The sequence below is a fragment of the Rattus norvegicus genome, chromosome 8 (genome assembly GCF_036323735.1).
Source record: "Rattus norvegicus strain BN/NHsdMcwi chromosome 8, GRCr8, whole genome shotgun sequence".
NCBI classification, from domain to species: domain Eukaryota; kingdom Metazoa; phylum Chordata; class Mammalia; order Rodentia; family Muridae; genus Rattus; species Rattus norvegicus.
This window is the reverse complement of record NC_086026.1, coordinates 48,792,360-48,810,852: the sequence shown is the minus strand read 5'-3', so window position 1 is coordinate 48,810,852 and position 18,493 is coordinate 48,792,360. Positions and strand designations below refer to the sequence as shown.

General features: G+C 38.4%; 2 protein-coding genes across 3 annotated transcripts; both read right to left on the bottom strand.

The window, feature by feature from the left end:
- Nucleotides 1-3,268: 3,268 nt before the first annotated feature.
- On the bottom strand, nt 3,269-6,803 carry Or10d4b (olfactory receptor family 10 subfamily D member 4B). Of its 2 annotated transcripts, XM_039081027.2 has the most exons (2): nt 5,926-6,803; nt 3,269-4,724 (listed from the first exon to the last, which is right to left on the bottom strand). In XM_039081027.2, the coding sequence occupies exon 2, from the start codon at nt 4,430-4,432 to the stop codon at nt 3,434-3,436; it is 999 nt and encodes a 332-aa protein (XP_038936955.1). In that variant the 5' UTR covers nt 4,433-4,724; nt 5,926-6,803; the 3' UTR covers nt 3,269-3,433. The 2 variants fall into 2 exon arrangements, with proteins under 2 accessions (XP_038936955.1, NP_001000466.1); NM_001000466.1 differs by lacking the exon at nt 5,926-6,803 and having other exon boundaries at nt 3,434-4,378.
- Nucleotides 6,804-9,532: 2,729 nt separating this feature from the next.
- Or10n1 (olfactory receptor family 10 subfamily N member 1) lies at nt 9,533-10,465 on the bottom strand. Its single transcript, NM_001000795.1, has one exon. The coding sequence runs from the start codon at nt 10,463-10,465 to the stop codon at nt 9,533-9,535; it is 933 nt and encodes a 310-aa protein (NP_001000795.1).
- Nucleotides 10,466-18,493: the final 8,028 nt, after the last annotated feature.

Sequence of the window (18,493 nt, the reverse complement as noted above, 5' to 3'; positions counted from 1 at the left end):
CATATAGCTTTGGTCCCTAGGCGCAGATCCTCTTCCGCCAATTTTCTGTCAAGGTCTTTTCCAAGTTTGTTCCATGAGGCAATCGTAAACGAGCCTGAACAGGCAAGCCAAGGTGCCACCCTCTCCACCTCCTTCACAAAGTTTTTAAGTGTTCCTCCTCCAATTTTGATGTCCCTCTGCTTTAACACTGTTTCCAAGGCCGTGACAACAGACTGTGAGGATCCCATGATGGGCCAGGAACGCCGGCGGCTTATCTACGTCCGTCTGACAAGGCGTGAGGTGAAAGGGTAGAGACGGACACGCTGCTCTCTTATGTACGGGAGTCTTACACGCGCCTCCCCGGACGGTGCCGCTTATCTACGTCGGCCTTATCGCGTCCTTGCTCCTCAACAGTCAAAATCGAAGGTAAAAGGGAGCTGCGCGAAGCTCACTTATATACAAGAGACTGAGACGCGCCTTCAGCTGCTGTGATCGTCCTTTTAACAGCGAAAATGGTGAAAACAGAACATAAAGAGTAGGGTGGCTCCCAGGACAAATACTATAGCCTCAACAAATCCTTCCCAAGGAGGTGACAACCCCAGACCAAAGTCCAAGAGAGGGCTGCCTCTCCGAACGTATCTACCTGCAGTTCTGAATCCTCCTTGTCGCCAAGGGATCTCCAAAGGTGCTGACGATGGCGAGTTCTTTCCCGGGTTTTTGGCACCAGATGTCCTGCGCTACGTCTCGCCAGCAGGAACGACGCGGCACACACAGGATCCTACTGCAGAAAAGCTTTAATGCGTCTTGAGAGGGAGAGCATAAGCTTACAATGCGGAGACGCCGAGTGAGGAATCACCGTCCCTTATATAGGAAACTATCCTCGCCTAGGACGTGTCACTCTCTGACTGGTCGCTGCCAATTATGCCAGATGACGTACCAAAACGTACGTGTCCCTTTGAGTAGGGAAGTTGCCAGGTGCCTGCATATTGCCCTTTTTACTAGGTGCGTTCTGCCGGATGCCGGTGCCATCTTGTAATGGAGTTTGTGAGGACAGCTCCTCACATATGTGAGGACAGCTCCTCGGACAGCTCTTTACATCTCTGTGAGGACAGCTCCTCACACCTACCATGGCAGAGAGAGATGGCCTCCCATGCACATAACACCCTGCCTACCATGGCAGAGAGAGACGGCCTCCCATGCACATAACACCCTGCCTGCAGGCAAAACATGTCTGTTTGTCTCCTTATATGCCTAACTATTTGTCTCTTTGTTGACACATAGTCACAGTTCTGTAAATAAATGCCATTCCATTCTAGGATGTAACATGTGGCATTCTATCACATGCCATTTTCAGTGCCATTTTGATTGAGGGTACACGACTGCCATCTTTGTTTCAGAACGCCCCTGCTTCAGTACTGTCTTGCTTGAGAACAACCTGACCTAAAGAAAAGATCTCCAAAGATACTTTTTAATTATGGCAAGTTATTATATATATATATATATATATATATGTATATGTATATATATATATATATATATATATATATATATATATATATATATATATGTTTGGCTGCCTTGGTAAATAGTAATTTTAATATTTCTTTAAAGATTTACAACATTAGCAACCAAGTGTTGCTGGGTGGCCTCTTCTTTCTCCTCTCTCTGTTTTTCTTTGTCTCTTCTATTTCTCTTCCTCTACTCCCTTCACATCCCCTTCTCATGACCCAAATAAAATTCGTTTTATACTAGACCTGTCTTATGACTGGTGTCCCAGGTGGGATGCCTCATCATGCTCCTGCTAATGCACCCACACACACACACCGCTGCATCATTCCACTGCATTACAAAACATATCACTGCTAGATAGTTTTAAAAAATAAGAAAAACTAAAAACACTAGAAGAGGAAGAGTAAATTCTTTAAACTTTAACTAGGTTTTATAAACAAAATGTATCCATTTTATTTTTCTAGCATTTTGCAGCATAGAGATAAAGAATAGTAAATGAGTTATAGAGGATACTTTATACATATTTTTGCTTATGGAAATGTACAACTACCTGATTTAGACCCATTATACCTAAATTAATATTCATGTTCTTTTTTTTTTTCTTTTTTTCGGAGCTGGGGACCGAACCCAGGGCCTTGCGTTTGCTAGGCAAGCGCTCTACCGCTGAGCTAAATCCCCAACCCCAATATTCATGTTCTTAAATGGATAAATATTTTCAATTTAATTGGCCTCTTGTTTGATGTGAGAAAATTTACAAAACCCAAATTTATTTATAATAAGGAATAATCCAGGTTTATGCTTTACAGGAATAAAATTACAACACACACACACACACACACACACACACAAGACATATCTAATCACATAAGTTGTGCACAAGAACCATGTTGAAATCTTGCAAAGTTGTGTGATATGAAAAACTTCCCTAAATATAACTTATATTAGTTTGAATTTCTCCGTTTCTTGTAGAAATCTAAACTTACCTGAAAGGATGACATAAATCTTATTTCCCTTGTACATTGGTCTCTATTTTAACACCAGACCTGATTTAAGAAAGCCAACAGTTTAAGGAGCTAGGCTCCAGGAACAGACCATAAATCCCAGGAATAAGGTCATAAAATCCCCTCCCAAAGAATAGCCTAGAGATAATGACAAGATTGGGAAGAAACAGGATGGGCCATCTGTGCTGGCAGCCCTGTTTCATCCTGTAACTAAATGGTCATAGCATAGGAATGCAGACCGCTGACCACCTAGCACAAGCCAATCACAAACTGACCCCTCTGATCTTCCTTACACCCACCAATGAAATTTTAGATTACCTAACATACACTCTAAAATAGAAGAACTAATAGAGTAGCCAAAATTATATTAATGTTATCACTTTGCCCCCTACCAATAACATTAGAGATTACCTAATCTTTCTAGAGACTTTCCCTGGTTCCTACAAGAAGGACTACATGCCCTTGTCTTTCGTCTCCATTTGGAAGAATGGTTGACCTCTGCATGCTGCTTGTTACTGCAGATTAAACACTCTTGGTCTCTGCATGCTATCTGAGTCACGGATCCTTCTTTAAAGATTTACAGATCCTTTTTGAATAAAGAATTCTGAGACAGTCTATTTGAGAGAATAAATGAGTCTCTTAGCTCCTTTGAAGAGTCAAATGGCAAGGAAATACTTGAGGAATGGTGTTGCTTGGAGAGAATACAGACAAAATAAAAACCAATACAGGATCTACTAAGAGATTTTATCCTTTATTTTTCATTATAAAATGTAGGGAAATATGAAACAAATATGTATTTCAAAGAGTAAATAAAGTGGTAAATTGATGCAATGTACACTTTATTGCAATATGCCGTGGAAGTTAGATATGCCATTGGTCCTATGAAATAAGTTGTAGATGTAAGTAGATTTTGCAGAGTAATTCCTATTTTGTTAAGCAAACATTTAGATGTTTTCATTTACTTCCAGGCTGAGACATCTCTTAAGAAATACATGCCTTAGGGCTGCTTTCACATCCTTATTCCTCAGGCTGTAGATCAATGGGTTGATGGTGGGTGTCACAAGATTGTTGAAAATCTGAATTATTGCACTAAGTAATGGGCTGGGATTGGGCTGCAGGTAGATGACAATGACTGGTCCATAGACACACATGATGGCTGTGAGGTGGGCACTGCAGGTAGAGAACGCTCTCTGCCTGCCTTCTGTTGAGCGGATTTTTGAGATGGAGATCCCGATTCGAGTGTAGGACACAACAATGAGAAAGAAACAAATGAGAGATAAAAGACCAACGTTTGTGAAACCTACCCTCTGTGCTAGAGAGGAGTCTTCACAGGCTAGCAGTAACACTGCAGGCATGTCACAGAAATAATAGCCCACTTTGCTGGGGCCACAGTAAGGCAACTGGAAAGTGAGGGAAGTTAGGATAGTGGAATGCACACAGCCACTCATCCAGGTCCCTGTGGCCAAGGCACAGCATACTCTGTGGTTCATGATGATTGTGTATCTCAAAGGGAAGCATATGGCAACAAAGCAGTCATAGGCCATCACCGTGTATAGGAAGCACAATATGCAACCGATACAATGATAGAAGAAGTGTTGGACAACACATCCCTGGAAAGAGATCCCTCCACCCCATCCTGAGAGGTATGACAACATCTTTGGAGATGTAGTGGAACAGAAACCCATATCATAAATGGAGAGATTGCTCAAGAAAAAGTACATAGGAGTGTGGAGTCGTGGGGAGGAGGTGACTGCAGTAAGAAGGAGCAAGTTTCCCAGCAAGGCACAGGCATACAATGTTGAGAACAGGAAGAGCAGGACACTCTCCAGGCCCTCTGTCTCGGGGATGCCCAACAAAGTAAATTCTGTCACCATAGTGTTGTTTGTCATGTTTATGGATGGATCAGCTCCTGGGCATCTGTGGAAAGAAATCCCTAGTGACATTCATTATGGGTGTGGATTAGAGGAGTTCAAATAACAGGGGTAGAAGAGAAAAGGAGACTGATATTTACCTTGAGACGTTCTAGTCAGAGCTATCTTTCCTGTTGATGGGATATTTTTCTTCAGTTAGGTTCCTAATTGTAGATGATGCTCCCCATGAAGGTAATTTCCAGGGAAGTTGCAGGTGATGTCCTTCACAACCTAACCCAGAAAATAACTTCCCAGACTAGTGTGGTCTCTTCCCCTTCGTATAGAAAGGATCCTATGTCATCATTCTAGGTGTTTCATTGTGACTCTAGAATGAAAAAAAATTCAAGTAAAGAAGCTGGAGTGATTATTGGGGAGGCAGGGGTGGAAAAGGATAAAAAAAAGCTAGGGTTTGAGCATGAGGATAATCAGAGTGCACCATATGCACCTCTGAAAGTATCCTAGAACTTATTGAATCATCCTTTCCGTCTTACTGGCATCCAGATTATTGCATGGAGGGTAATGAGAGTCAGAGCTTACAGTATTTAGAACATAATTACAACAGCAATGGATATACATTATAATTTGATTCTCCAAATATGAACCTCACTGAAACTTGAGGTTGAATGACTTTATTAAATTTTTGTTACTCTTTATTATGCGTGTGTGCTCTCTTCGTTTTGGAAAAAATGAGATTTTGTGATTGTATGTGGGATTATCCTGTGGCTTGTATGGAGGAAAATTGAGAATAACATAGTGACTGATATCTTTCTAGACAGTTCTTGCATGATTGCAGTGCTTTATCTATTATGATTATCTCTTCATTCTCTCTGACACACACACACACACACACACACACACACACACACACACACACGCACACAAAGATACAGAGATATGTCCAAACCTCACTATACTGTGGCTAAGATAACACTAAGATAAAAGTGAAAGGCATAGCTGAGCCACAGAAAGCCTAAGATAATCGCACTGTTGAGTGCTGTCTTTTTTTTTTTTTCCGGAGCTGGGGACCGAACCCAGGGCCTTGCGCTTGCTAGGCAAGCGCTCTACCACTGAGCTAAATCCCCAACCCGAGTGCTGTCTTCTTACCTGCAGCAGAAGGGAGGAGCCCACCTTCCTTCAGTCTGTAAGTGGGAATTGAGAATTCCTCTTGGTTTGAATCACTTTCTAGTAGGGTACCATACATGGAAGTGCTTCATGTCCCTGTTCCTGTTTACTTCCAGGAACTGCAATAGTTCACAACACCAGAGATTTAAATCATGATTTTCCATTGGGTGTTAATCCCAAGAGGAAGGAGTCTTACTGAGAAAACATCTCATTAACTCACTGGTTTGATTATGTTGTGTGTGAGTGTGGGGGGGCGTCATTTGAATATCTTTTCTAAACACTTTTATGGACTATGTTATTCAAAATGTTCACTTGAAACCTCAAGCACACCTCTTGGATACTTAACCTGTTATTAAATGTTATAAAATCTGATAATTCTGAAATCCTACTTGTCACATACTGACCTATATGCTGAGATGAGGTTCTCTGAAGGTGGGAGAAATGCTGTCTCAGAAAATGTTTTATCAACAGACATGGAGGAGAAGGTCAAAGTAGTTTCCCAGCAGAGGCATTAGCATGGATGCTGTGAATAATGGAAAGGAAGTCAACATACTCGAAGAATTTAATAGTGGGGGCTGAAAGTCAGGGGCTCTATTTTCAGTTTCTTAGGAGTTTTAGGTAATACAATCACAAATTTAGGCTTGCCTGAGTGACAGATGATATGGAAGTTCAGCCTGGGAAACTTGGTGAGGCACAGTGCCAAATTATGAGATCAGTCATAATTTGAATGATCTCCTTATCCATGTTTTCATTGCTATAACAAATTACCGGGGATTAGATATAATTATGATGGAAATATGTGTATTAAACTGAATCTAGAAGCCAGGATAAATGTACAATTTAAAATTCAAGATGAAAATTGTAGTAACCATAAACACACCTTCTTCTTTTTGAAAAAAATGGACAAGATTTTTATTTTCAGCTTTGTTAGAAGTATGACAATGAGGATTTGTGAGAGAAACATTTGAACAAGCTAACACATGACAATTATGGGATTCCACAGTGGATGGGAAGGTTTGCCCCTAAAGAGTAAGATGGGTGAACTGCTTGGCTATAAGATTTGTGTTTAAGAAGGCAACACTCAGGCCAAGTCGGGCAGTGAGATTTAAGAATAGGAGCACCTATGTCTTACTAGAACTATGTCTATAACCTGGGGCTTGGCTGATTATGATAGAAAATCTTTGACCAGTATCCAGGTGACATGGTTATGATTAAGTGTATGGCCACCATACATAAGGAACATGGAAAGGATTGTGTCTAGTTCCAGAAGCATAATCTGGTGTTAAATTTTAGTCAGATGAACCTGGAGAGATCAGATACTCTTGGCACCACTTCCAGAAGAATTGATCTTTTGCAAGGCATTTTTAAAAGACCCACCTGGGGCTCATCCAGAAACTGCATCAAAGCTGATGAGGTTGGCATTATCTTCATTGCCTTCGGCATGGGGTGAGGTAGTATATTCAAAATCAATATGAAAATAATAGCTGGAAAATTTGTTTGTAACAGCAATAAACATTCATCTTCATTGCTTTTCTGAATCTTAAAATTTTAATGAGAAATGATTTTCCTTTCCAGTTTTATTATGTGTAAAGTAAGACAACAAGGCTTGGTGAGAGAACCACCTGAACTATCTGTTCTAATTTTAAGGTGGACTAGTGTCATTAAAAAATTAATGCTCAGGGGAAAGATATTCAATAGTGACCTTAGTAGGATGCACTTCCTAGATGTAATAAAATAAATAAGTCAAATCTTAGAATTTCTCAACCCTGACCTCCCCCCATTGTCCCAGTGCATGCTCCATAGCTTTAGAGTACTGTTCTTTATGCCATCTTGAAACATTAGGAGTTCATTTCCTGACATTTATGACAGGCATTCTGGGTCAGGAACAGTCATAGATATATTTGGAGACTAAAGAGACTGTCCTCTGAAAACTTTTTAGCACAACTTGGAAGTAAAGTGATAGATTCACCCAGCTGGAAAAGGAAAATAGACTGATTTAGTGATAATCTGGTTATGTCCTGGAGAAGGTACTTGGCTACCAGGACAGCACTTCCCTGGGAGATGGCCAGCAATGAGATATTGATATTGAAACTTCCCAAAGCCATGACTGTAGATTGGAGATTTTCATGGGGATCCCAAAGGCTATTCTTCCCCAAATATCTTTATTTTATAGGCCAAGGTTTTCAGAGCTGATATGAGTTTGTCTTGGAGTAATTGATTTTAAAAAATGCCCAAACTAGGAAGAAATTCTAAAGAGTCATGCTCTGAAAACAGTCAGGCAGAGAGACAGACACACAGACAAAGAAAAACTATGATTCTAACTTGTGTCAGCATCAAGCTGCTAGCACAATACCAAGAAGGAAGGCACAGGACTTGGTCCAGTCCAGGTTTAATTATCAATAGATTGTTGCAGGAGTTCAGATTCTAACTGCTCTTGCTAGAGGAGGAAGAAAAACACACATGGATGAAAATTGAATCAGCAATGAGGTTCGCGTGTATCCAAGACCTGCTCACAGCACTTTTAAGTTGGTTCCTGAGGAAGTTTGTAATATCAAAAGCTCTCTGGAAAAAATATGGAGTGTGTTAAAGCAACACAGTGATCATGAAGGTCAGGTCCTGAAGGGGTGAGCCATTGGGAACAGGATTCTTTTAGTCAACTAAGATATGTGTTTCAGGTCCATAATCTTCATTCATGTGTGATTTTGTGCCTGTTATTTGAAGTTTCCAATACTGAGAACTCTTTCACAGAGAAGGTAAATTTACTTCACAGGAGAGATGCACACATGTATGGAGAAGATAGTTGTGAGAGAGCATCACAGTGATCAGACAATACCATGCCTAATAAGTAGCTCATGTTCTTCTTCATAAACAGGAGAACTGACATGTTTGTAGGCAGAAAAGCAGATTAACCTTCTCCTAAGTAAAGCGGAGGATGAAATGAGATTGATTTGACATTGAGAAGGTATGAATAGATTCACAATTGTCTCCAATCGTCATCCAGGATATATGTCTGTGTTGAGGATTGTGGAAGTCAGAAATATCTCTGTTGTTGCTTCCTATGCTCTTGGATTCCTTAATTGGAATTCAGAGCTAGTTACCTCTGTAGTTGGCTATGGATTTACTTAGGACGACTCAGGGATTATAGAGTCAGAAGAACATAGAAAGTGTTATAGGCACACCACATGTGTTCAGATATTTCATTTCCTGCTTATTTATTTATTTATTTATTTATTTATTTATTTATTCAAAAATTGGAATTAAAGGTTTATACCAAGAGACAAGGTATATGGAGAGGGTTTTTTTTTGAGGTTTTGTTGTTCTTTAATATCTCTACATGTTTTGATAATTGTTTTCTTTAAAGACTTCATATCCAGGAGTGCAAAAATACAACTACTCCTATTTCCTCAAAACAACAAAGCAATCTAAAAGACAAATTTAATTAAATTGACAGGGAAATTAATGTAATTTGGGGCAGACTGTTTGACTGTATAATATCTTATTGTAGCAAAAAATGTTAGGTCATTTTTTAAATAATAAAATAAAATAAAATCTAATACAATAAAACACTATAGAATTAGGTGAAACATATAAACACAAGGAAAGAAGCCCAACAGAAGACACAAAAAAACAGAGGCCCACTGGTTAACACATTTAGGAGTCCCATGAAAACAAGAAACTATTAGCCCTAATGTCCATGCATACGACCTGTTATAGACTCATGTGGGCCATTTGCCTAAGTCTCTGTGAGTTCACATGACTTTTGCTCACACTGATTTAGCAGCCCTTGTTTCTCTGGTGTTGCCCGTCCCTTCTGACTCTAACACCCTTTCTGCCTCTTCTTCCTCCAGGTTTCCTGAACTCTGAGGGGAGGAATTTAATGGAGATAACCTGTTTAGGTTTGAGTATTTCAAGTCTCTCACTAATGAATGTCTGGCTGAGGGTATGTGTTCTGCCTGCTGCAGGAAAAAGAAGCTAAGAGACAGTCTTATATACCCTTATTAAGTCCACAATTCATTTTTGACCACCAAACATTATATTCTGGAAAACTCTCCTCAAGGATCTCTTCACTTCCTTATTCCTCAGAGAATAGATTAAAGAGTTCAGCATGGGTGAGACAATATTATTTAATATCTGCACCACAGCCCCAAGCAGAGGATTTGGCGTGCGCTGCAGGTAAATGATGATTACAGGTCCATAGGCACAGAGGATAGCAGTGAGGTGAGCACTACAAGTGGAGAATGCTTTCTGCCTGCCCTCTGCTGAACGGATTCTCAGAATGGCAACCCCAATGTGTACATAAGAGACACAAACACTGAAGAGAAGCATCAGAGCCAGAAAGCCAACATTGATGGAACCCACCTTCTGGGCCAATTTGTTGTCAGTACAAGCCAGCGGTAAAACTGCAGGAAGGTCACAGAAGAAATAATCCACTTGATTGGATGCACAATAGACTAATTGAAATGTTAAAGTGGTCAAGATGGTGGCGTGAAGACAGCCCACTAACCAAGCTATTATTACCAAGCTCACACACACTCCAGGTTTCATGATGAGCATGTATCTCAGTGGGTGACAGATTGCAACATAACGATCATAGGCCATCACAGAATAGAGGCATCCTTCAGTAGAACCCAGAAGGTGATAGAAGAAGAGCTGGGCAGCACATCCTTTGTAAGAGATTCCTGGGCTCCTACCAGAAAGATACAATAGCATCTTGGGACATGTTACTGATGGGAACAACATGTCAAAAATGGATAGAAGTCCCAAGAAGAAATACATAGGTGTGTGAAGGGTAGATGAAGAAATGATTGCCGTAAAGATGAGTGAATTTCCAAGCAAGGTGAAGAAATATATGAATAGGAACATCACAAAGAGTAGAGTCTCCAGTCCTTGTGTCTGGGGTATTCCTAGGAGAATGAATTCATTGAGTAGTGTGTAATTCCTCATTATCTCCAGAGGTGGTCTTGGTTGAAGTAACTGTCAATTAAACATGAAAATAGCAAAGCAAAGTAATTATAATAAATTCAATAGTAATATACTAATCAATGTTAGTGCTAAACTCTAAAGTCAGTATCTTGGTCTGTTCATGGTTATGAAACAATACCAATCAGCACTTAATACTAGATACACCACGAAGGAAAAAAATTGCTTGATTATCAATTGATATTCTGCAGGAGTGTATGTAGATAAAACATACCTGGTTAGGGTATTCTCCTTGGTAAGGATTCCCTGCAAAGTGGAAGCAGTACATGGCCTTAATGAATCAAAGATTAACGAAAGAAAAAAGCATGTCTATGAGAATTACAGGAGAGTGAACCAATTAGCCCATTATTTCTCTATAACTGGAAAATGTCAACGTCTCTATCCCTATCATCTCTTTATACTTCCAATGGGAAAACACACACACACACACACACACACACACACACACACAGACACACACACGCACACACGCACACACACACACATGGGCACAGAAACACAAACACAAATTTAACAGATTGTTTTAGAAGACAATTAAATTTAAATGCTAGTTTAATTAGACATGTCCAATCATAACAGATGTTGTTAAAATTGAATATTAGGGATTTTGCTAGAAATACTTTATGATTAGTGAAGTATACGTATGATAATCCTTCCTGATTACCTACACCAAGCTAAATGAAATTTATCCCACCAAGTTAGGATTGCTTCAGAAAACAAGCCACTAGTTTCAAACAGAAAAAAAAAAACATGTATCTTTAACCAACTGCATATTGTTTGATTGAGTGATGTTTAACATCAAAGAGATCATCAAACAGGTCACATGTTTATCAGATGTGAAGTTGTGGGGGATCACAGCTTTCTCAGAACAATAGAACAATAGATGAGTCTCCCCTCATCCAGCTGCTGGCAACACACTCCTGCTCTGTGCTGTTTTCTATCAATGGGAGAATAGGGATATCCTGAGGGTCAGACATTTTTTCCGGAGTTAGTTGGTTGGTTGGTTGGTTGGTTGGTTGGTTGGTTGGTTGGCTGGTTGGTTGGTTGGTTGGTAGTCTGCCTCAGTAGTCTCGTTTAAAGGTCCTTGTGAATCATGCAAATACAGATGATGGTTTTCCATTTAGAGCTCTTCTTCTATGATCGTAGTTCGGACTTGCAAAGTATATGAAAACTGCCTGATTTTAACTGTCTCAAACACCAACATTAATTTCTGCATAATTTCTCTGATTTTTCCTTTTTTATAATTAATACAAATGGATAGATAGATTGGTATTCTAAATATTAGTACATAAAACAATTCCTTCTATGTATACACAAGAAATTTTTAAGTAATTAAGTCCATGTTCCTGGAGAGTAATTAGCTTTTGGTTGCTGAAGCACTAAGCATAAGAGAATATATATGTGTATATATATATATATATATATATATGAAATGATAGATATATGGTATATATTCAATAATAGCTTTCATAATTGCTGACAACCAATTATAACCTTCTTGGGAAATATTGCATAAAATAACTTGGAGTAAAGAATGAAGGGAAGAAAATGGAGTTTTTTCAAGGGGAAAATTTAAAAAGTTTTGGTTATTGGATTTTTTTTAACAAAATTTATAAAATGTGTAGTGTAAAAATACCTGAATTGATATAAAATTATATATAAGAATGTGTGTATCCTTAGATACAGTAGTACAGAATTATATATAATGAGGTGTATAGTTTCTGGGCTTATACCATGTTTCTTTCTCATGTGGTGATTAATGTGACATAATTCATTAGTCACCTAGAAGTATTTAATTGTTTTACTTCCCTACTGTCATGTTCATGTTCATAGGCAGCTTATTCTATCTAGCTTTTTCAGTTTTAGGTTCTTTTATGTTTTTAGTTGGAAGAAAGTCAGTTTTCTTTTTTGTTTCCTATTATCCTCTATTTCCAAAGAGGCCAGTTTGTATTTGGTCTTAACTGTAGAAGAGGTCATGGCCACTGGGTGGCTCTCATGCTATGCATCTCTCTGCATAGCCTCCTTGGTGGTTTCAGAACAGCTGCGATTAAACATGAAGGGTCTAATGCACAACAAATAGCTTTCATGTAAGCATTTGGTATTTGAACACATTCCTAGTAAACACATGATCTAGAAAATGGTGGGGTGCGACAAGCGACCTTCATGCTGTGAGAAAATTAAGAATAAATAAAGGTAATATTTTGCAGTCAGAAATCAAGGTGACATGGATAAGGAAGCAAACTTGAAACTTTGGGTTGTTCCTAGAATTGTCTTTAGTACATCAGGTACCCACTAAATGATTATTCTTGATTAATTGAGAATATATCCTCATGCTTCAAGCACTGTGAAGTTTAAATATGACAACATTCATGAAATAACTTTGAGAATGATAGAAAATCTACTGCTATCTTCTGGGAGGGGAGGACATACGAGAAAAGAGATAAAAGAACATATGATTTTTAAGAATTTTGTCTGGGTTAACTCTTGGTCAGTGACTTTGTTAACTCTTGGTCAGTGACTTTGTGTGTGTGTGTGTGTGTGTGTGTGTGTGTGCGTGTGCGTGTGCGTGTGTGTGTGTGTGTGTGTGTTTTAATGTGTTTAGTTTCTAATCCCTGAAAAAAGGATAGTATTATAGTGTGCTCCCCCTTCCTCCTTTATTAGACCAAACAAGGTCATGCAATAATGAGACCTGAAGGATTTCTGATTTCTAGAGATGTTTAGCAAATGCTATATACTCCTTCAATGGAAGAAATGGTTTTCTGTAGCTACAATATAGCTCAGGTCTGAATGTCTGTGAGAACTTAAGTTCTATCTGCAGTTACAAAAGACATCTAACTTATAAACGTATGGTTTGATATTCACGCAAACATCATTAACTTTAAATAAGAGAATTTATAACATGCCCTTGGGTGTTCATCAAGACTACTTAATTTTTTAAGATTAAAAACTAACACATAAAATGGAAACGATGGAAAACCGTGGTTTCAGACTTGGCTGAATCATTTACTGTCCATATGTAAAGTCTTTTCCAAACCATTCAGAGCAGTGCAGCATGAACTGGCAGTACATCCAAGCAGTGGCGTCCAATTCAACCCACGACTCACAGTGCTCCTACCTATAAAGCAGCACAAATCTGATTCCCAGAAGCAGTAGGATCCTCAACAAGGAAAATCTATGAGATATTACAGGCTGAGATTATTTTTCAATATTTAAAGATAATTTGTGGCCAATGTAGTGGATCAGTTGGCGAAGAATATTGCTACCAGGCCTGAGGACCTGGAATGAATTTTCAGGTTCCACATGATAGAAAAAATTAACTAGCTTATTCAAATTGTGATGTGATTTCCAAAAGAGTGTTGCATCTGGCAGTGCCGTCACACATGCACATTTACACATAAAATAACTAAATGAAATATAATAAAACATTTTAAAAGAAAAATTTGTCTTACAATCTCAAATGTCATTTTTTGAAATTCTATGCTAGCTTTTGCTACCCGTCACTAGCTACTCTTGTAGACATCATAGATAGGAGAATATAACAAGTTAGTAGTATATACTTTCTCCCATTATGGAGGTAATGTAGGTTTTGTAAAAGACTGAAGTCAAATTCCAATGAATTGAGGATTAAGACAGCGATCTCTCACTTATAGAAGTTGGCCTGTAGGTCTGAAGACCCACTTTCAAGGTTTGATTTCTACTGATAGGACTAAACGCTGGTAATTTATAATCCCTGAAACTCAGTTTCTTGTTAAAGAAACCAAAAGTATTTCTCCCAGGAGTAGCCTCAAAATTAACTAGCTAGACAAAGGCTTATCATCCAACATAGGGAGTTTACATGATGGAGGGGACATTTTTTAAAAATGGATTAAAAATAAAGTAAACAGAGTAAAATTCTTGCCAGGACCAGAAAACTATTCCTCTTTGCTTCTTAGTCTTCATTTGTGTCCTAGACACCTATTGTTCCGCAACTGACATCACAAGTGCTCAGTGACCACATGGAATGTTTTCATAATTTTTCTTGGTATAGAATGAGGATTGTCTTGGGCTTGGTTTTGGTTAAGTGATAACAATTGCTTCACAGAGTTATGCACCGTAAAAAAAAAGTGCATACAATAACAGTTTTGGAAAGTGTTGATATAGAGCATGATTTTATCCAATCATTTATTGTGATTATCCTTTCTACAGGTAGGCTTTGTGTTAGAGATTTTTAAGAAGACGGCTGCATGGGAACAGTAGTTGCTAACTTAAGTCCAGATGGGATCCTTCAGAGAAGCAGGGTTTGGCCAGGATCAAACAAGACTGGAATGCAAATTTCAGAAAATTAACCCATGAAAACAGATGAGAGAAATTAAGCCATACTACAAAAACTGTTTCCATTCTTCAGGGAGTCAGGGGACTGTCCTTTATATTTCTTTGTCTCATAATTATTGATTTTCTCTGTGTAAAGAATATATCCAACTAACTTTTTATTCGTAAGTCACATTATAATTCTCGGAACAGGACAGATGTTCAATTAATTGGTAACAAATAAAAAGGGGCTGCACTCCCACATGTTACATGTGAGACAGAGAATGTGGAAAGGAGCATGGCTATCATTCTAAAGGAGAAGGAAGCCTATACAGTCATTTCCCACACTAAATCTATGTGTCTACCTTTCTGGAATGAGGACAAACAAAAATGAGAGACACAGGAAGAGAAGCTGTGAGGGCTTACATGAATAGTGGATCACGAATGACTCAAAGATGGAAGGCAGATTTCCCTCCTTCTGTTAGCAGTTTCTTCTAAGTAAGTATGTGCTCTCCATCACAGCCTTCTCCTTTCCATAGAATTGGGCATCTAGTCTGCAGCTTCAGACCCTACTTGGTCTTCCTTTTTCTTTCAGAATCACAAAAGGAGAGAGAAGTTGCACCTAAGGTGGTTTCCTTTGTTAATGGAAGCTAAATCATCTTACTTCTGTGGAACTTCAAATGGTTTCTCGATCCCTGTGGAGCCCATCCTCAATTTATCCAAAGGCTCTGGGTGCCTAAGCCCTCTGAGAGCAGGGAACAATTAAAAGCAAAGAAGAGTTTCACAGTAATCAGGTGGGACTCGGACCGTGAATCCCTTCAGACCTTGTTTGGGGGTTTGGGTTTTTCCCAATGTTTTGTTTTGATGTATGTATGTATGTATGTATGTATGTATGTATGTATGTATGTATGTATGTATTCTGACTGAGGCAAGTATTTCATTGACTTATAGTCCTTCCAGGGACCTTAGGAATCTCATTTGACCAATTCTCCTTGCTTCCAGTTTCTGCCTGATTGTTTATCTCTTGCCACATCTTGTGTCCAATTGATCAAAAGTCATTCAAGGTTAAACCAGTTTAGTAGGGACAGGAAATGCTTTTATTTGAACAATCATATACTCACCTCAAACCAAAAATTCTTCTAGTATGAAAACAGGGTGAAAAATGAATTATTTTCAAATATTAAGTAATAGTACATATCAGAATGAAAGACTTTTGACTGAGATATCAAATCTGAAGTAGTCTTGATTTCTAATATTTTACACTATAGTCATTCTCTTCAAAAAGATAATTTTATCACCACCACCCAGACTACAAAGACTTGTGCAAGAAGATTATTACAAAGATGCAGAAAATTATTACAAAGCCAAAAATTTCTGTTACCTAATGTTTGATATAAATAAAAAAAAATCATAGAACATTGTGTTTTCTATTTGTTCTGGTGACAAAGAAACCTGTTGCATTGCCAGTCATGAATGTGTTTAGTATCTACAATTTCGTAAGAATGGTAATATTCAACAGTGTAATAACTACTCATTGTTAGCTTATATATTATTATACATTTGCCATCAATCTAGACTATACTTCTTTTATTTACATAAAAGTGAAGCATGGGAGGGAAGAGTATGCCATCAGCAGTAGTTTATGTGCCTTGCATTCGCGGGTTCTTCCCACTGCCTCAGGAACCCATAGTAAGCAACAGGCTTGTCCTCTGAGCTGAGTAAGTACTCAAAGTTCCAGAGGAACTTGCAAAGGGTTCATTTTTCTTCAGACTGTTCCTGGAAATTAAAGTCCATGATGGTATTTTGTTTTCTTTAGCCACTTCACTATGAAATAGTTTCTTTGTCACTTATTTATTTTTATGATATTTTATTCTGTACATCAAGGGCTGCATGTGGAGTCAGAAGACAACTTTCAGGAGTTGGTTCTCACCTTCCACCATTCACATTCAGGGATCAAATTTAGGTGGGCAGTCTTGGCAAGAAGTGCCTTTACCTACTGGGTTATCTTTCTGCCCTGTCGACTTCTTGGCTGACCTATGTAGATCTTCTCTGCTGGACATAGGAGCTGAGAACATAAAAGAATAGGGTAGACTACAGTCTGATGCTGTAGGCAACTTTACTTCAGTTTGAGTGAACTTTTATATGTGGATATAACAAACAATGGTTAAAGAAAAATTGGTTGAATGTAGGAAAAAAAACATGATCAGAAAAACATGTAAATAAACACCAGTTGGCACATACTAAATATTATCAGGGTAACCCTTCGTCAGAATTTTCTCCAGACAGGCCAATTTAAATGCAATTGCCTGGCATATACTATAGATTATATTTAAGAAGGCATAAAAGCAAGGCAAAAGGTCATATCTCAATTCATATTACATTGACCAGATTGGGTTCTAAAGCTATGATCTGGTATACAACAAGAATAAACATATCATATAAGTTGAATGTAAATGTTTGTCAGCGCAGTAGCAAAACCAGGTCTAAGAACAATGCAGGAAACAAAATGTACCTGAAGTAAAGGCCCTCTGCTCTTTCCCTGGAACCTTTTACAATTCTCCAAGTCATTGTTCACCCCGCAGACCTACAGGTTCCTGTGTTATTTCAGGAGCCGAATTAACACAAATAGCATTCAAACCAATCTACAAAAAACAAAAACAGGGACATAACAACAGACACTGAGGAAACAGAGTCATAAGGACATACTTAAGTACATAAAAACCTGTACTCCACCAAGTTGGAAAACTGAAGGAAATGGATGATTTTCTCAATTGGTACCACTTACCACAGTTAAATCAAGATCAGATAATCAATGTAAATAAACCTATAACCCTTAGGGAAATAAAGTTGTTAAAAGTCTCCCAAACAAGAAAAACCCAGGGCCATAAGATTTTGGTACTGACTTCTACCACACATTCAAAGAAGAAACCATCTTCAATAAAGGATGCTGGTCAAACTGTAAATTTCATGTAGAAGAATACATGTTTATCACCATGAACAAAACAAAGTCTAAGTGAATCAAAGACCTCAACATAAAAACGGACACATTGAACCTGATAGAAGAAAAATTGAAGAATAACACATTGAACGGGTTGGCATAGGAGACAACTTTACACCCACAGTGCAGGCACTAAGACCAACAATTAATAAATGGGACCTCATGAAACTGAAAAGCTTCTATAAGGCAAAGAGCTTCAGAATTGTACAAATAGACAGCCCGAAAAATGGGAAAAGATTTTAGTAAACTCCACATCCAGTAGAGATTTACTATCCAAATATACAAAGAACTAAGAAATTTAAAAATAGATAATCCAATTAAAAATGGAGCAGAGACCTCATTCATAATTCATAATTGCCAGAAACTAGAAACAACCTAGATGCCCATCAACAGATGCGTGGATAAAGAAAATGTGCTACATTTACACAAAGGAGTATTACACAGCTAGTGAAAAGATGATGCCATGAAATTTCCAGCAAGTAGATGGAACTAGACAAAATTATCCCAAGTGAGGAACCCAGAACCTTACTTATGTGAAGAGATTAGCCATTAAGTAAATGATGACCGACCTGCAATCCATAATCCCAAAGAAGGTAGGTACAGAGAAAATGACTAGGGTGTGACACATGTATTTCCCTGGGAAGGGAAAATAAAATATGTTAAAATTGCATTGGGGCTGGAAGTGAGGGTATGAACTGGCAAGATCA